The sequence below is a fragment of the Heterodontus francisci genome, chromosome 42 (genome assembly GCF_036365525.1).
Source record: "Heterodontus francisci isolate sHetFra1 chromosome 42, sHetFra1.hap1, whole genome shotgun sequence".
NCBI classification, from domain to species: domain Eukaryota; kingdom Metazoa; phylum Chordata; class Chondrichthyes; order Heterodontiformes; family Heterodontidae; genus Heterodontus; species Heterodontus francisci.
Window position 1 is genome coordinate 15,338,085 of NC_090412.1, and position 20,599 is coordinate 15,358,683.

Below are 20,599 nucleotides of genomic sequence, written 5' to 3' on the forward strand. Positions count from 1 at the left end.
ATCTTTTCTTAGGTAAATATTAAAGATTTTTGATCAAATGTTTGTAAAATTACTGAGTTCTACAATTAATTAGGTTTCAATATTTTTGACATAGGACAAAATGCTTTTCAAGAAATTTGTAATTAATTCATAATACACTGAGATGAATGAGGTTTCTTAAAGAAACAAACATTTGGAGAAATAATTAAAATGATTAGCAGAATGAAAAGAAAATAGTTTGAAGCTTCTCTGATGGCTTAGAGTGGCTAAGCACACCATGGGGTGTACACAAAGTCATAGTAATTATTAAGATTCCATCTCTGGTCTGTGCTGAGTTAGCTGATCTCCGCTAGAGTAGCAGCAGATGTACACAGTTGGCTTTATTGTCCTGGGATTCGGAAGGGGAAATATCATTCAATATTCCTAATCAGTGTCTTTGAGCATGGTAGGAAGTGCATATACATGGGAAACTGGTAAGTAAGTAATGGAAACGAGGAATGCTGGAAATACTCAGCAGGTCTGGCAGCATCTCTGAAGAGGGAAGCAGAGTTAATGTTTCAGGTCAGTGGCCCTTCGTAAGAACTGGCAAATATTAGAAATATAACAGGTTTTAAACAAATAAAGCGGGAGTGGGGCAAGAGGTAACCAAAGTGAAGGTGTTGATGGGATAAGGTCACAAAGAATAACTGACCAGAAGGTCATGGAGCAAAGGCTAATGGTATGGTGAAAGACAAAGCTTTAGTGCAGAGAGGGTGTTAATTGACAGAAAAGTGAACCGCCTGGCCCCAAGCACAAACATGAAAAACAAAACAGTGGGTTGGCACAGTAGAAACAAACAAACTGAACATTGAGTTCAATAATTTCAGAGCTTTTTATTTTATTATTTTATTTTAGTTTGTTTCTATTGTGCCTACCCACTTTTTTTTTTACATGTTTGTGCTTGGGGGCCAGGCGGTTCATGTTTCTGTCAATTAACACCCTCTCTGTACTAACACTTTGTCTTTCACCACACCATTAACATACCGTTTGCCTTTGCTCCATGACCTTCTGGTCAGTTATTCTCTGTGACCTTGTCTTATCAACACCTCCTCTTTGGTTATCTCTTGTCCCACCCCCGCTTCATTTGCTTAAAACCTATTACCTTTCTAATATTTGCCAGTTCTGATGAAGGGTCACTGACCTGAAACGTTAACGCAGTTTCCCTCTCCACAGATGCTGCCAGACCTGCTGAGTATTTCCAACATTTCTTGTTTATATTTCGGATTTTTAGCCTCTGTAGTATTTTGCTTTTATTTAAGTAACTCAATACTGTTGGTCCCCAAAATGAATATAACCTGCTGTCACTCATTGCCTCGGCACTTGTACAAAGTACTAGGGACTGGTAACATCACTGGAACCATTTCATAATGTAAGTTATGACACTCGGGAAGGGGGGCGTAAATCGCAGCAACTTACTGAAAGCATATAAACTTATAAGTTGAGTAAATTAGAATTCTCAAAACATTTCATTCAATTTCCATCAGTACATTTACACGTATAACAAAACTTTTATCCCAGATGCAGACTGGCCATATGCCAATTGGAAGATTTTGCAAGTGCCCCATGAATTATTCCATAGTGTTGTGTTAATTGTGTCCTCCCCCCACCCTCCTTTTCTGTAAGAATCCCATACCCTTTCAGGGGAACCAGTCTGCCACTGAGTCAGTCCTTTGTGCCAGCTGAGCAAACTGCTTTATGAGCTGTTACTTATGTCTTTGGGCAGAATTAAAGATCATTGTAAATCACTCAACAGCTATCTGTACTGTTGCATGTCAGCGAAATAAAATTCTGCTTGCGTTATTGGATATTTCATATTCTCTAGAAGGGATAACATGTTTTGTTCTGTTTAAAGTATGACAAGTAATTAACAAACTAATTTCATTTGGCTATTTTAGGTCTCTTGTCGCTAACTTAGCAGCAGCAAATTGTTACAAAAAGGAGAGACATCTGGACCAGAAGGAAAACTGGCAATTGGTGGAAAAGGCCAAAGTATATTATATTGCAGTAAGTATGCTTTTCATAATTGTCATAAGTTTTTATCTCAAAAGATGGACATTCTTGAATTAAAATGGCACGCTTCACCTGACATTTTTATCCCATGTATCTGAATTTCACTATAAACTAAAATCAAGCATTGGAAAGTATAAGTGCACTACATTTTCAGACAGTGGTTCCAACAGCTAAATAAGGAACAAAGATGTTTATCTAAGGTTTCTTGATAACCAAGCAGTTCCATATGAGAATGCCAAATGATGGAGAGGAAAAGACCAACTGCTCCGTCCAGCCTGCCCCACACAATCGTGAAGCCTGTTAAGCATCATGTTTCAAAACATCCCACACCCACCAGCCGCCAATCAGTCTCCTGGGAGAGGAAAAAAAAAATTTCAAAAGCAAGATCAATTTAGGAGGAAAAGATGTGGAAAATTCCTCTCTGACCACCCCCCCCCGCCCTCGCTTATGTGATCTAATTTAGTCTAGGCAATCGTATTTACATGATTCTTATTACTTGGAATTCCACCTAGATTTTATGTGCTGTGTTATCCGTCGTAACCAGGAACTGCTCCAGCGCTCTTTTTTTTGAAGGTGTTCAGCAAATCAACACACACCACATGAGCCAGAAACTTGTTCCTCAGTCAACTATCCTGTGGGAAAAGAAGAACCTTCAGATGCACCTGACTTAGTTCTTACCTTGCTTAGCTTATACGCATCACCCTGGTCCTCCCTAACCTGTTTTATTGAAATGATCTGTAATGTAAACACTGTCTCTTCCCTTTGCTATTTAAGTATCTCTATCAGGTCGCCTAAGAGCCGATGTATCTTTAAAGTAAAAAAGACACAGCCTCTCTGACTAAGTAAGCTGTTGTAAAATGGGTATCATTCTTGTTTGTGACCCCTCTTTGAACTTTTTCCAGTGCCTCTACAACACCTACCATGAGAGGGAACTAGAAACCACACATAGTCATAGAGTTTTACAGCACAGAAACAGGCCCTTCGGCCCAACACGCCTGCGCCGACCATGAAGCACCCGTCGTGACTAATCCCATTTCCCCGCACTTGGCCCGTAGCCTTGTATGTTATGGCGTTTCAAGTGCTCATCTAAATACTTCTTGAAGGTCGTGAATGTTCCTGGCTCAACCACCCCTTCAGGCAGTGTGTTCCAGATTCCAACCATCCTCCAGGTGAAAAAATCCTTCCTCAACTCCCCTCTAAGCGTCCTGCTCCTTACCTTAAATCTGTGCCCCATAGTTATTGACCTCTCCATCAAGGGAAAAAGTTTCTTCCTATCTATCCTATCAATGCCCCTCATAATTTTGTATACCTCAATCAGGTCCCCCCTCAGCCTTCTCCGCTCCAAGGAAAACAACCCCAGCCTATCCAGTCTGTCTTCATAACTGAAATGCTCCAGCCCAGGCAACTTCTTGGGAAATCTCCTCTGCACCCTCTCCAGTGCAATCACATCCTTCCTATAGTGTGGTGACCAGAACTGGACACAGTACTCCAGCTGTGGCCTAACCAGCATTTTATACTGCTCCATAATAACCTCCCTGCTCTTATATTCTATGCCTTGGCTGATAAAGGCAAGGACCTTATCAAAAGCCTTACTGAAGTCCATGTAGACTACATCAACTGCTTTACCCTCATCTACACCTCTAGTCACCACCTCGAAAGATTCAATCAAATTTGTTACACACGATCTCCCCCTGACAAAGCCATGCTGACTATCCCTGATTAATCACTGCCTCTCCAAGTGGAGATTAATCCTGTCTCTCAGAATCTTTTCCAATAATTTTTCTACCACTGATGTGTTAGGTTCACCAGCCTGTAATTATCTGGTTTATCCCTGCTACCCTTCTTGAATAATGGTACCACATTTGCTGTCCTCCAATCCTCTGGTACCTCTGTGGCCAGAGAGGATCTGAAAATTTGTATCAGAGCCCCCGCTATCTCCTCTCCTGCCTCACATAGCAGCCTGGGATACATCTCATCTGGGCTTGGGGATTTATCCACCTTTCGGCCCGCTAATACAGCTAATACTTGCTCCTTTTCAATGCTAATTTGATCAAGTATATGACAATCCCCCTCCCTGATCACTACATCTATGTCGTCCTTCTCCATAGTGTACACAGATGAAAATTAATCATTCAGAACCTCACTTATGCCCTCTGGCTCCACACACAGATTGCCTCTTTGATCCCTAATGGGCCCCACTTTTTCCCTGGTTATCCTCTTGCCCCTAACATACTTAGAAAACGCCTTGGGATTTTCCTTTATCTTGTCTGCCAGTGATTTTTCATGCCCCCTCTTCGCTCTTCTAATTTTTGAAGTACTCCCCTACACTTTCTATACTCCTCTAGGGCCTCCGCTGTTTTCAGCATTCTGAATCTGCCATACGCCTCCTTTTTTTCCCTCATCCAATCCTCTATATCCCTTGACATCCAGGGTTCCCTTGACCTGTTGGTTCTACTCTTCACCTTTACAGGAACATGCTGCACCTGAACCCTCACAATTTCCCTTCTAAATGACTCCCACTGGTCTGATGTAGACTTCCCTATAAGAAGCTGCTCCCAGTTCACTTTGGCCAGACCCTGTTTTATCATATTGAAATCTGCCTTCCCCCAATTCAGTACTCTTATTTCCGATTCCTCTATGTCTTTTTCCATAACAACCTTAAATCTTAGAGTTATGGTCACCCTCCCTGAATTGCTCCCCCACTGCCACTTCTACCAATTGTCCAGCTTCATTCCCTAGGATTAAGTCCAGTACCGCCCCTCCTCTTGTAGGACTCTCTACGTGCTGGCTCAAAAAGCTCTCCTGAATGCACTTGAAGAATTCCGGCCATTTTAAGCTTTTTGCACTAATACTAACCCCTCTAATATAGGGGAAGTTGAAATCCCCTACTGTTATCACCCTATTATTTTTGCACCTCTCTGAGATTTGCCTACAAATCTGCTCCTCTATCTCTTCCTAACTGTTTGGAGGCCTGTAGTACACTCCCAGCCAAGTAATAGCCCCTTTTTTGTTTTTAAGTTCTACCCATATGGCCTCATTAGAGGAGCCTTCTAAGATATTATCCCTCCTTACTGCAGTAATTGTCTCTTTAATCAACAGTGCAATGCCACCTCCTCTTTTACCCCCTCCCCTAACACATCTGAAGATTCTATACCCTGGGATATTAAGCTGCCAGTCCTGCCCTTCCCTCAACCATGTCTCAGTGATAGTAATGATATCATATTCCCATATGTTAATCAACGCCCTCAATTCATCTGCCTTACTAGTAGGACTCCTTGCATTAAAATAGATACAATCCAGCCTTGCATTATTTGCCTGATCCTTAACAGGTCTACATTTACTCTGTCCTCTGGACTGACTTAGCTTCATATTTATATTTGTACATCACCCTCTACTGTGCTTCCACTCTGTACCCCATCCTCCTGCCAAATTAGTTCAAACCCCCCTCCCCCTGCCCAACAGCACTAGTAAACCTGCCAGCAAGGATGCTGGTTCAGGTGCAACCCGTCCATCTTATACAGATCCCACCTTTGCCAGAAACAGGCCCAATGACCCAAGAATCTAAAGCCCTCCCTCCTGCACTATCTCCCCAACCATGTATTCATCTGCTCTAACCTCCTATTCATATACTCACTAGCCCTTGGCACCCGAAGAAACCCAGAGATTACAACCTTTGAGGTCCTACTTTTTAATCTGCCTAGCCCGCTAAATTGTTTTTGCAGGACCTCATCCCTCTTTCTACCTATGTCATTGGTACCAATGTGGACCACGACCTCCGGTTGTGCACCCTCACCTTCCAGAATACTTTGTAACCACTCAGTAATATCCAAGACCCTTGCACCAGGGAGGCAGCATACCATCCTGGAATCACGTCTGCGACCACAGAACTGCCTATCTGTTCCTCTAACCATAGAATCCCTACCGCTATTGCCCTCTTGTCCCTTTTTCTCCATCCCAGTACCGCTGAGTCAGCCATGACATTCCGGTCATGACTCTTGGTGCATTCTCCAGAGGAACCCCCTCTCTCATTGGTAACTGTTAGAAAGTGGGATGTCCTCTGGGGACTCCTGCACTACCTGCCCTGACTTCTTTGTCCGTCCAGCAGTCACCCAGTCACCCCCCGATTGTGCTCGCCTAGGCACTGGCTTGACTACCTCTTGAAACGTGCTATCCACGTCGTCCTCCACTTCGCGGATGTGCCACAGTGACTCCAGCCACCGCTCAAGCTCCGAAACCCGAAGCTCAAGCTTCTGCAACCGGAGACACTTTCTGCAGACATGTTCACCAAGGTTACATGGCACGTCCACATTGCACAGAAGGTACATTCTGCTTGGTCAAGCTGCCCCGCCATTACTTACTTTTACAATGAAAAAAAAACTTGTTAGTGTAATAACTTACCAGCTATTTGCAATCAATTTTTATCCCCTGTACCTTTTGAGGCTGAGAAAGAAAAAGACCGAAGAGCACCTTCCACTGCCCCCAGCCAACGAAAATACCCACACTTAACTTACAGCCTCATTCCATTCAAACAGCACTAGTATAGCCAGTAAATACTAAAAAATTACAGGTAGCTATCCTATGCCTTTAATTTAAAAGGAACCTTTTTTTTTAAACTCTAAACAATCTCAGTTATCCCCAAGCAATAACAGCTGCTGCCCACTGACCAATCAGCACACAGAATTTCAGTGATGTCACTGTTCATTTTTTTTACACTAAATCCAGACAGAGTGCGCGCAGAAACAGTCAGAGAATCTGCTGCTGCCGACCCCGGACTTCAGGTTAGTGAAGGGCCTCAAGTCCTTTGAGTAATCTTAAGTGATCGCTAACCAAAGCCATGTACAAGGACATAATGATGTGTTTTATTTTTGATTTGTATTAAATTGTCCTGACAAGACAACCTAATACCCTGTTTGCTTTGGCTATCACTGCACAATTGTTTGTGAACCTTTAGAGAATTTTGTGAGATCTTTCTTTCACAAAAGACTTCAGTTCTGTACCCTGAAGGGTATAAGTATACTTGGTGTTGGTCCTGCGCACATGTGTGACACTATGTTTAACTAAATTAAATACCATTTGTGAAACGCCCATTGGCCATTGCATCAAGACCCACATGCAGCTGTATATTTGCATCCACAATCCTAACACTTGCAAAAATGTTTGTATTCTCAAATTTATGGACCATTCCCCCAGCAGCTACCTCCAGGTCATTAATGAAGGTAGTAAAAGCAACTGCCAACACTCATCCCTGCAGGGCATCATTCGTATCCAACCTCTGCACAAATCTACAACAATTAATAATGAGTACCTGCTTATGGAAATGCAGCCAGTTCTTAATCCACTGACCGACGTAAGGAAATTCTATTCGTATCCAACATGTATTATGCAGTTCGAAGAATCAAATCGGACAGCAAACCCTGCTCATCAGCCTTACTTATATTTTTCATGATAGTTGTAACCGGAACAGATCCAGATACCTTGTACAATTGCAACTTGGGAAACTCTTACAAAATATGCCATAAAAATTCATTTATATTACTATGCCTGCTCTCTCACTTAGGGGCATTAAAGCTAATTATGTAAAGCTCCTTGATTAATGAAATTATCAATGATTTCTTTTGCATTGTTTATTTTCCATGGTAAGTTCTCTTGTGTGCTATTTGGAAATAAAGTGAAAAATAAATTTCATATTAAAAGACCTCAAAGTACTTTGTGCAATGAAATGCCTTAGGAATGTGATGACTGTTATTATGGAAGGAAATACATAAACAGCTTTTGAGTTGTTACATCAAGTAAAGGCCGTTCTTGCCCAGCTACCAGTAGTACTTTCTGACAATGTAAAGATTTTATATAAAATAAAATTGTGTTCTAATGAAAGGTCACAGACCTGAAACGTTAACTCTGCTTCTCTCTCCACAGATACTGCCTGACCTACTGAGTATTTCCAGCACTTTCTGTTTTTATTAAAGATTTTATATACCTATTTGGAAATGTGACTTGGTGTAACAATGGCAGTTGCTTTCAAAATTACTGCACATCAACCAGATATTTTATGCAATTGTGGTTGTGTTACTGGAGTAAGTTATAGACCTAGAGGGAGACAAACCAGGGAGAGTTTAACCACGAGGATGAATATTTTAAATATGAATGGCTGCCTGAAAGCCTTTATGGATAAGTAAGGTTGGGCAAATGGAATGGCGTAGACATTCTTTGTGGTGGAGGGCATATAAGGTTGGAATCTCGGATCAGGTTTGAATGGGATGTTGAACTTGCAACCAGTCTGGTCCTGTCTGAGATAGTGACTAGGGATTGAATTGGTGGCAAGGATAAGGACTTTGTGGTTGCCCAAAGATGATGTCTTTGGTCTTCCCACTGTTTAACAAGGAAATTGTGACACATTCAATACTGGACATTGGACAATACTGGACATTGTCTCAGCATACACAGGCAGTGGCAGGGTCATAGGGTAGAGTTAGGCGTCATAAGTGTACATTTGAAAGCTGGCCATGTTTGTGGATGAGATTGCTGAAGAGCAGCATATAGATAAAGAGGGGGAAGGGATCATGGATGTGTCCTTGACTGACTCCCATGGTGATGGTGTGGTGGTGGGAAAGGTACCAGTAGTAGAGATGCCCTGTTATGATCTGATAGGTAAGAGTGGAACTAGTGAGGGTAGCCCACTGAGCTGGAGAACAGATGAGAGATGTTGGAGGAGGATAGAGTGGCCAACCATTTCAACAGCTGCAAAGAGGTCAGAGAGGAATTAATGCACAATGGCCACAGTTCAGGATTAAGGCGTTATTTCAGCATTTGAAGTACCTGCCAAAAGTTTTCACATATGGAGCTACAATTTTGCCACTTCGGATTCACAATTTAGTGTAATACTGCATAAATTTTGATGTCTGCTTTCCTTGATAACAAACCATTTATTTGCAAGTTGGCAAAATAACCCAACAGTCAAACAGTAAAGAAAAACAAGGAAGACTTGCATTTTCAAGCATCTTTCATGACCTCAGGATGCTCCAAAGCCCTCTACAGGCATTGAAGTATTTTTAAAGTGTAGGGACTGTTGTAATGTACACAACGTGGCAGCCAATTTGCACACAGCCAGCTCCCACAAAGAGCAATGTGATAACCAGATAATTTGATTTTAGTATTGATTGAGGGACAAATATTGGCCAGGACAGTGATCTGGAATGAAATTTCCATTTGCTTACTGTTGCGATTAAGTTTTAAATCCTTTGTCTAAATTTGATTTGTATCAGATTCTTCATTTGCTGTTTAATCTGCGTCTCTTCTAACAGACTATTTCATCATGTATGTGATATTAATTCCTAGATTTTATTTTTTGTCTTTCATCTATTTTAGTTCAGTTTGTTTATCCTTTGTTTTCTGCCCTCGTACATCTAGATTTAGTCTTTACGCTGATAAGTGGCAAGTTACATTCACGCCATGCCAGTGCCAGGCAATAACCATTTTCCACAAGAGAGAATCTAACCATCTCCTCTTGACATTCAAAAGCATTACCATCACTGAATCCCCCACTATCAGCATCCTGGTGGTTACCCTTGACCAGAAACTGAACTAGACTAGCCACATATACTGTGGCTACAAGAGCAGGTCAGAGGCTAAGAATCCTGCGGCGAGTAACTCACCTGACTCCTCAAAGCCTGTCCACCATCTACAAGGCACAAGTCTGGAGTGTGATGGAATACTCTCCACCTGCCTGGATGGGTGCAGCTCCAACAACACTCAAGAAGCTCAACACCATTCAGGACAAAACAACCCGCTTGATTGGCACCCCATCCACCACCTTCAACATTCACTCCCTTCACCACTGACGTACAGTGGCAGCAGTGTCTACCATATACAAGGTGCACTGCAGCAATTCACCAAGTCTGCTTTGACAGCACCTTCCAAACCCTCGACCTGTACCGCCTAGAAGGACAAGGGCAGCAGATGCATGGGAACACCACCACCTGCAAGTTCCCTTCCAAGCCACACACCATCCTGACTTGGAACTATGCTGCCGTTCCTTCACTGTCGGGTCAAAAATCCTGGAACTCCCTATACCCGAAGTACTACAGCGGTTCAAGAAGGCAGTTCGCCACCACCTTCTCAAGTGCAATTAGGGATGGGTAATAAATGCTGGCCTTGCCAGTGACGCTCACATCCCATGAATGAATTTTAAAAAACAGTTGTTTATGTTTTTACAAAGTATAGTTGCTTCCTTGAAATGCTTTCTTGAGGTCTGTAAAATGCAGATCTTAAATTCAACACTCACATGGAAATATGAAAAAAAAATCCAACTTGACTGCTCTCTGCAAAGAGAGTTGAATTGCCCATCATAATAAAGGAGTTTGCTAGTTACCTTGTCTGAGTTACTGTAAGGCATAGTATGGTTGCAATTGCTTCAGCTTTCCCAATATTGAACGCCTTTTCTCAGGTCTAGACTTGTTCATGGAGTTTGATATTCAATGACTCCGCCCAGCAATGTCACCTCTGTGTACAATATCCTGAAACAGGGACCGGTAGATTTCTTTCGATGCTTGTTACTGAGGTCAGTTCTGAAATACTGAGTACCAATAGCTACATTGCATTTGCAGCTGAAAGAGTGACATCAAGAGAAACAGAAAGTAAATCAGTTTGTTGCCAACGATGCTGCTCCCCTTTCCATGCAAATCTTGCTCACCTGTTTAGTTGGTTCCTGGGAAGTATGTGTTCCAGATCATCTGAACCACGTTTTATGGTTTTATAACATGATGGATCAAAGAGGCTGTTTTTGAAGCATTGTAGTGCAGGGACAATTGTATTTTTCAGGATATTATTCTCATTACTTGACAACTCCTAGGGACTTTGTTGATGTCCCTCGAGAATAATCATGAGTTCCATGAAGCTCATTCTGTTTGCTTTAGGCAGTACATCCCAGTATTACTTTATTCAGACAAGTAGCCTCAGTAAAATATGTTTGCAAGGAAGACCCCTTCCCCTCTTGCTGATAGCATTGGGTTACTAAGTAATCCTTTAACAACTTGTCACTAATAATATTTGTTCAGAAAATCTGTCAATATACTGCCACACAAGGCAGAATTTCCAAAGAGTGGATTGTCTGACCTAATTTTCCAGTGAAAGATCAGCCACATTGTTCATCGAGTCAGCAGTTAGTGCTGTTATTAATTTAACTGCCTGTCGTAATATTTGCAGTATCCAGCTATATCTCTTTGTGGATGAATTTCACGTGCTAAATGTTTAGCTGCCATCTGTTTTGGTCTGCTTGAGCCAGAAAGTCATGTCTTTTCAGAAATTATACAGTCACCTGTCTGAGTCTTTGTGCTGTTCTTCAAATTGACCTTGATCAATTTTCTGTCACTGTGCTCTCAAGAATCTGCCTGGACAATTAGAAAACCCACTCAAGTTGCTTCGTACCTCAAAGCATCTGGTCAAAGTAGGATGCACTCAACCATCTCAGTTACCTGAAACCTTTTGCTATTCTTAAAATGGAGGTTTTATAGAGTTATTTTCCAGAAAGTACAGGAAATATTGCTGCCTATTCACAAACCTATTTGTATCAGGGAACATGCTAACCATTTCTGTCTTTACACAGGATCTAAGGGTAAGAATAAGTTGTTCTTGACAGGGAATCTTGCCCACGTTATCTTGGCTGAACTACTTCATAAGAAAGATATCTGTTCTGTTAATATTCTTGAGGGCCAGTATGCCCCGGGTGCATCTTTGGCAGACCAATAATTGCATACAAATTTGTGGCAGAATGGAAGGGTGATGGGCAACCTGTTATGTTAATTCCTGCTTTTTGAAAAGTGCCCTTCACTCATACAGCTCCGTCTTTGCTGCTCCTCACTTAGGATGGTTTTATTTTGAAAAAAAGAACTACCTGTTGGAAAGCAGCAGAAATTTTGGTTACGCCATAATTTGGTCAGTTGCTAGATGAATTCAAGTATGTGTTTGCACATCTGACACCATTCTTTGAGTACTTTCATGCATGCTGCTGTACTACTAGCTCTGTTAGATTTTCAGAGGCACATAATCTGTTTTCGGACTTCCTTGTTCACATTGCTGAAACACATTCCCAGCTTTTGACTCTAGCTTGTCACAAGAACTATAAGTATGTGCAATAAATTAGATCTCCATTTTCTCAAACCAGTCGATGGAAAATGCAATAATTCTAGTGCAGGATGGCAGCAATTTCCCCATACAGATGTCTATGTTCTTGGTGAGGTGCTGAGTGGAGGCAGGTGCTTTCCCCTAGGAAGGGGAAGAAAACAATAGGCCATTTTTTTTTTCCATTTTGGTGTACTTCATACTGGTTGGTTGTCATTTGTCAGGCATCCAAGAGTAAACTTACAACTGAGGAATGGTTCGTGTTGGAGGGAGCCAGAAAAGTGAAAAGAAAGGAATCTGAATATTTCCTCTTAACCACAAACCAAGATTTCAAGTCAGTTGGAAGAAAAATATTTCAGTTAATAAGTAATTGAAAGGGTTTCAAAGATACCATTACGTGAAATCTTGAATATGTCCTCAAGATATTTTGTGCCAGTTACGTGGAGAAATTAAATGAGTTAGCAGCGAAGCTTATGCAGGACGATGGGCAAAAATGCTTCACATGCCAATTCAACTTTTATATTTGAACTTTTTACTTTAGATCAACTATCTTTCACTACCTGCTCCATCTTTTTTGTTTTAGATCAGGCTAGCGCCCCTGTGTTGCTCCTATATCTTTGACCCAGTCCCTTTTCTGCTTAAATGAAAAGCTCCAAAGGCACATTGGAGTAACCTAGTCAAGCTGGGAGATGAAAATTATGCCAACATTCAGTAGCCCAAAACTGTCAAAGCAACTGAGTGGTAACCTGTTGGGAATGCAGGCATTTGTTAATTGCTGAAACTAGTTCTTTTGTCAGTGGTGCTCCAAGGGGTTAATGCCAAGAATTTAAGGGGTAAGAAAGCTACTTTCCTATTGAAAGAAATAGACCACACTAAACTGCTATTTTTCAATTATTTGCTTCTCCAAAGCATTAATTTTGATATGAAAATACTGTGGAAGGTTGGCATCCTGTGCTCTCCTTTCCTTCCAGGCATATTCTAATTATCTTGTAGAGTATGTTGGTAACATCTGCTTCAAATCCTGTTTTTGCATGGTACTGTCACATGACGTCAGGCTGTGGGAGCTACTGTGGCTCAATAATGTAAAGTGCAGTCATGGAGAATTATATATAACCTCAAGTGTCATGAGTGTATCTGCATGATCTAAAGGTAGAGTCTCTGACACATCTGGCAAATACAGAGAGTGAGTGGTTATAGTTTTGAAGCTGGTCTTTTTGATTGTATGCTCTTGTGTTCCTTCACTGCAGCAGAGCTACTTGATCATTGAGGATAGAGCAGCTGGTGCTAAGTGTGACAATTGATTATACAGGTAGTGAGTTCATTGAAAATAATGTTTCAGTTTCTTTCAGCTAGAAGACCACAGTGTTAATGTTTTCTACTGCCTGGAGCCTGTTAGTGCTCACTGCTGTGTTCTGGACAACCTTAATCGATCCTGGTGTCAAGAGGAAAAAAAGATTGGCACTTCAAAACTGTCAAATATTTATCAAAAAATCAGAATGTCCTACATACATTGGCAACCCTTAATTAATGTACTTAAGACTGTAACCATTTAGGCACACAGATAATCAGATTGTTTGAAACTTCTGTTATAACACAATTTGGAATAAAATGGGATTTAATATATTGGAAGATAAAAACAGTTCAGTGTGCTGATAAAGCATTAATGTAGATCATTTTCCTCTTCAATCTGCAACTTGTCACCCATACTGCAACAACCATTTTAAAACCCCTGGACTGACTTATTTTCTGTATAGTATCAAATCATGTGAACATACACATTTTGTATTTGCAATTGTGCTGGAATAAATAGTGTTACCTCCAGAATTGTTTGTTAATGTTTTGCTATATCAGTGAAAGAATGCAACCACCTTGGTTTTTAGTCTTCAGATCTGCTTACAGAATAAACTGCTTTAGGCAGATGATTTATGCTGCTTGACAGCCACGCTCTTGGTGCCTGCTCCTATATCATGTGATTGCAGAAACTGCATTATTAGAACACTTAGCCAATCTAGCAATAGCGCAGGCAGCAGCTATGCTGTTTTTCAAGAAAAAAATGTTGAACTGGAGCCAAAAATGCAGTGGCAGGCTGTTGCCAGGGAACTGTAGTCTGAAGCAATTAATGAAAAAACTAGTGATAAAAAAGGGGACAAAATTGCATGTTTTCAGGAACAGTTTACATTATTGATATCATAAGTACAATATATTCATTAAAATGGCCAATTTTACAATTGCGTTTTTGGGAGGTCAGGTTGTGATTCATCTTCTGTCAGAATGTCTTCCTCCCCCCATCACCATGTATGCACATAATCTGTGCTGTGCTCCAGGCCCTTTTCACAACCATCCAGGAGTAAGCCTTGTAATTTGATACTGGCTGACAGATGCATTTTCTGTTCTGCCACTTTGAATTAACCTTTTAGGTCCCAAATTCTTGCATACATTTTTTTTTTACTGTGATTCACTGCAAGAGATTTGGTGGGATAAAATAGATACCAGAGCATTTTCTTTTTTTTTAAGAACTAGTCTCTCTCTGCTTTGGCTGTTTTCTGTTCTGCCCCATCGTCATCATCCTGCAAGAGCATGTGTTTGACAAACAATTTGTGTGATGTCTGACACATCATACTTCTAACATGGTGCAGGTTTTACATCGGAGGTGAATAACCTGGCTCTTGATACTGAATACCTGTTAGATGGCATGAAAGGCAGTCATGAAGCAATTCTGTTTCATTATTTAAGAATCAATAGATCCTTGTGAGGAACTATGCTATGGCAGAATCATTAGCAGCTATGATTCCAAGAATTTTGCTTTATTGTCGTCAGGAATGTCACACAGTTGAAGGCAACAAGGAAAGGATGCATTACTGACAACAGTGACTTGGAATATCCCTGAGCCTTAAGTGGGCTTAACAGCATGGGGGAAAAGATAACTTAGACAATGGAGTTCTGTTCCATAATTGAGTGAAATAACTGGGTTGTTGTAATTAGAAGTTGAGCAGGTGCAAGAATTGATGTAAGACTTATTTGCTTCGGAGCTCTGGAGATGGTGCCAGAAGGCATAAGAATGAGTTCCTTTTGTTTTTTCCCCCAAAAAGACCAGGACTTTTGGCTAATCATGCAGCATTGCCAGGGGACTGGCTGGATCGAAAGTTAAAAAATGTGCCTGTTTCTTTGTAGTGAACAGGAAGAGACCCTGGACATTCAAATGCAACTGATGTCAGCCTCATTAACCTGTAGAATCAAATTCATCATCTAGTGAATGGTAAAGTCTTGATTGCAGTAGCTGTCTGTTGTACTGAATATCAGGTACTTTGAGGCAACTGTTAAGTGCACTGTAACTAACCAAGCTTTCTACAATTTGACTTCGAAAAGTTTACATTAAAGCAGCAAAGGCTGTTGGTGCAAGAAAAGGACCAGTGCTTGAGAAGCTATCGGATAGCACTAACCATTGTCTTATCACGTGCTAAAAATTCCTTCCTGAGTGGATGAGGTCACATCGGTGATAGTCTCACAATGAGGTACAAATTATACATGAACCTGTTGGATTAGAGAATATAGCCTAGGTTGACTATGACAATAAAGGTAATATTTTGATCTCTTAGAACATTGCTAATGAGTAAGTCAATGGAATTACAATTTCCACAGAAAAATGGCTGGAAGTATGGCATTTAATTGCTAAAACCACCAGGGAAAATCCTGTAAGCCGTGTATTAAAGAAGGAATATGTGTTATTCAGCTACTATAAGCCAATAACCCTAATTGTAAGTAGACAGATGCACAAAATGTGAACCTCAACTGAAAATGAATGGAATTACAGAATGAGATTCCAGAAACAGTAGTAAAATTCCTGAAAAACCCCAGAATCAATGTAATAGAAGTCGAATTTGACTTGGTCACTGGTATCCATGATTGTGTTAGCTTATCAGGGTTTGATTTGGTGTTCAGGCTACTGAAGGGAATAGTTCTACTTTATGTTCATAATGAAAAATGATGGCCAGGTAAAGGCCTATTAGTCCACCCAGCTTGGTCTGTACAGTTGTGATGCTTTATGTTCTGAAACACATCAAAAGTTTACATATTAATCTTTACAGTTTACGCCACAGCTGGCTGAAAAATTAGCAATTGGCAAATAGAAGACAATTTTTTTTTTACATGAAGTATACCACCTCCAAGATGGGGTTGGGACTCTAGATTAGAGCATGGCTACCCGACCCGAACCCGACGGGACCTGACGACGTGTCAGGTTCGGGTCGGGTCACTCTTCCAGTTCCAGCATTCAGGCTCGGTCGGGCCGGGTCAGACACAGTGACAGCCAGGACGCAAGGCAGGAAACACTCCGCATTAGTCTACAGTGAGTGATTCCATCAAAGGTAGGGTACAACCACTTTAATATAACCAACTTGATTCTGGTGGTTGTGTTGGGTCGGGCTCGGGTCGGGGTTTATTTGCAGACCCGAGCAGGCCTTTACTCTAGATCCTTATTTAAATACCTTCCCTTTAAAATTCAAGGTTCTGTCATGGAATACTGGTTTAGCACACGTTTTCACTGTTGGAGCTCAAACATGAACCTGGACAGAATGGATGAAAATTCATTTGCTATAAAGATCCTGTTTGAAATAAGTGTTGACAGTGGGTGCAGGGCCACTGCAAAAAAAAAACTACTAATTTAGCACTAAATTGACTGTCATACTTAGCAGTATGGATAGCTGGAGTTGGAAATGCAAAATTAACATTAATAAAGTAGGGTTTGTTCGTAAAATGTGGTTAAAGCACATTGTCAGATGGGGGGGACTATTATCCTCACTTTACCAGACCTGTAAGTGCTTAATGCTGATGCCAGGTAACAAAAGGAGAGAAAAATAGCTTTTTATTTACCAGCAATAACATTCATTCCTCATTTTCATGAGCACAAAGAAACCTCAAAAATATAAATGCCCCTTTCCCAAATTACACTTGCTTTTCTAGGTAAGCATTGGTTGTTACCGTAATTTTTTTTTAAACTTATAATGTATTGATTGGCAGGCTATTTCCTTTTAATAATAGAGGTAAATATTTTAATTTCCTGATTGAAAAGAACATTGCCCTAAAAATATAGAATTTGATTGTCACGTTTGATTTTTTTTTAGTATGAAAGTGTGTTTTGAAATATATGTTCAAAAATATTTTAAACTAATTATTTGTATAAAGCAGTCTTAAAGGGTTACTTTGTCTTTAATTCACACAGGAAAATGAACACTCTTAAAATTAATATATAATTCTTTGGTAGAAAATTAATATATTCCAGTTTCATTTTTGGGCCAGCGTCAGTGATCTTTTTAATAGACAAAGAAGTGCATATACTTCTAAAAAGCAATATGCAAGCCACAGCAGAATGTGTCCAGCTAATTAAGCTATCACTGAATGACATGAACAGAGTCACGTGATATACCCAGGTAAAGATTTCGGTGACTGCAGGATATAATTCACCCATCAGGATGCTTAAAGCATTATAGTTTCATTTGTCCTTTTCAACCTTAAAAAAAAACTGCATGCCAGATTTTGGCATCTTACAATCAGGTTTTTTCCTCCAGTTGTGTGAGCCATAGTGTATTCAGTAGTGTATGGAGCAGGGAATTATGTTAAAGCATGCAAATTACACCAGTTAAAATTATTGCTAAATATATTTTGTCAACTGTGCTACATAACCAACCTTTTTATAATTTCCCATCCACCTCGTGTTCTCTCATTCTCTGGTCTTCATAAACCACTGTATTCAACTGCTTTGAATTAGCTGTAAGGAGTTGTGGAAATGTGGCCAAGAATAATTGTGTCTCTGCTTGCAACACATTCCCTCTGGGCAGGTATGTAGCTTCCACTGAATTTATTCCCACAATAGTCAGGCTCAGATCAGCAGCTCACGACCTGGGGGAGTTACAGATGCAAGTCTGTCTAAATGCTTGTTTCTCAAACTTGAAAGAACACTATTGGGTAGTAGTGCTGAATCTTAAAGACCAGCACACATTACCACGGAAGATTTGCTTACCCATTTCACTTAGTTACCCATTTGAGAAGAGTCCAAGTGGAAGAAGGTTAATTTTTTCCAGAGGACATTTGGAACAGAAGTCATCACTGGATCTCTGTTGCATGCCTCCAGACTAGTGACAGAGCGGGATAGACATTGGTTTGGGAGCGGTCATCCATTTGCCGCCTTTACACCAATCTATACAGGAAGTTCTGGTAAAAAACCTTTCTACTCTCTCAGTACTGTCTCCTATTAGGCTAATAGTGCTGATAAGGTTCACTTCAGAATTGACTGTTTTTGGATTGATATGTCTGAAAAAGAGCTATAGATATTAAGTTTTGGTGAATATTGTGTTCAGGCCTTTTTGTGTTAGCATCCTCTCAAATTCTATTGCAGTCAGCTGCAGAATAAAACTGCTTCCATTCCAACCTCGAGGACCCACTATTGGATGAGAGACATTTCTGTCTCCCACACCAGCCAACTTTGCGTGAAACAAGGATGAGATATTATCGGAGTTCCATGTGTTAACTTGTGCTCTTTACAAATTGAGCCATGATTACCCAAATACATGTTACTTGGGACCCTTACCACCACACAGAGACATAAATAATGTTTCTGGAGAGGTAGATTCTATGTCAAATACAATGTACTGAACTAGTTTTGTCTAGTTCCCAGACTTTGTATATAACATAATTTAAAGTGCATGTTGTATTCTTTGATGGTGTTATAGTTCTAAACGTTTGCTGTAATTCAAGTTTAATCTGGAACTGCAGCTTTTTAATATGTAGAACATGCAGAAAATATCTTGCATGTTGTAAAGATATGCCTTATTTAGATTTCCTATTGTGAAAATTATAAATGCATGTTTCAGAGGCAGTGGTATATCTAGCAATGTTAGGAATTCAAACATAATTCCAATATGTAACATCTACTTCTGTTACTCTCTCGAGCTAAATTTCACCTATACCCCTTAATATTGGTATTGCAATCATCATTGAAAGCAGATATTGTGCATATGAACAGAAAATGATTTATTCTTTGTTCTTGGATGAGGACAATGCTGACAAAGCCACATTTATTGTCCATCTCTCTTCTCACAAGAGGTCAGTAAAGGGAGTAAGAGTGGATTTAATGCACGTTAGAGTAATGGAGTACACAGAAGATGTGATGTAGTTTCAAAGCAACAAAAATATTCTTTCTGTATTTAGTCTGAATATTGTTAGGACCGAGGTGGGAGGAGTGCACTGTCTTTTCTAGTTCCACTTCTCCACAGGTCACAACATATATTTAAATGTTTACCCAGTTACCAATACGGTCAACCATAGACTACTCTTTATCCCAGAATAAAATACACCAGCCAGGTTTCTTTAATAAACAACAAAATTATCAGTTTATTATAAAACAAGACATAACCAGTGATGAAGCAAAGCGTTAATACACAGATTGAAATGTGAAAGCTCCCTTTTACCTTCGCCCCCCCCCCCCACACCGATTAACTGCAAAATGATAGAGATTTTCTTTTTAGCTGTGTTACAAAAAAAAAAATATTTTGGCCAAATACTTGCTAATTCTTGAAGCAAAAAAGAGGAAGATATGGAAAAATGTTAATTGTCCCTTTTTTGGTTTAGTGCCCAAATACGCATAGATGGCTGTCAGTGGGATCTTCCTCTGAAGCAATTCGTTCAGGCGGCGTCAAGGATTTATTTGTCAAGTTTTTCCAACATCTCAGGAGAAATGCGGCAACTGGGGTTTCAGGCAGGCCTTTCAGGAGGACTGCATCATCAATTTCTATGTTTCTTACACTCGCTTCTAAGAGCTTCTCAAAGAGATGGAAAAAACTGGCAGACTTTTCAAAACGATGGAATAGGCTGAGCTGGGGTTTTGTCCAGGTTGATTTTTTTTTTAAACTCCAACTGACTGTTTTGGTTTCACTTTGGACAGTCTCAAGAGTCAAGCCTCTTGACCCCTATAAACCTCGATCTGTCACTTCTCGGTAAACATCTTCTCCAAGTCAAAAAACCCCTGCTGGGTAATTATCTGAAGACAGGTGACTTCCAGTAAGGGCTGTTTACAAACCAAGTCCAAAAGACCTTATGATGCCCTCTTTAAAAAAAAAACACAAAGTCCAGCATCTATGGAATCCTTTTTTCAGTTTTAAAACTTAAGACCTCAAAATTTAACAAAGAATTCAAGTACTTTCTTAACAATATGAAGATTGTTTTAATTGCTTAGTGTTTATATCTTTGCTAACAGTATGATTGCTAAGGAAATGTTTCATTAATGCACATATGAAAGAAAAACGCCAGTAGATTTTTTTTTAAAAAAACAGCAGTTCCCATAAAGAATGGAAATATATTTGCATAAAAATCATGCAGTATACTAGCAGTTAGCAGAAGCTTCTGAGAATCTGATATCTTCATTAAGCATATGTAGTCATCCACGAAAGAAATATACGTCATG

General features: G+C 40.2%; 1 protein-coding gene across 3 annotated transcripts in view; it reads left to right on the forward strand.

Annotated features, from left to right (window-relative positions):
* The window catches only part of LOC137355466 (adenosine kinase-like), a 240,118-nt gene that overhangs the window by 146,762 nt on the left and 72,757 nt on the right, over nt 1-20,599 (forward strand). For all 3 annotated transcript variants that reach the window (XM_068020615.1, XM_068020616.1, XM_068020617.1), the window contains exon 6: nt 1,914-2,022. In XM_068020615.1, the coding sequence (XP_067876716.1) occupies nt 1,914-2,022 (109 nt within the window). The remainder of the gene's footprint in view (nt 1-1,913; nt 2,023-20,599) is intronic.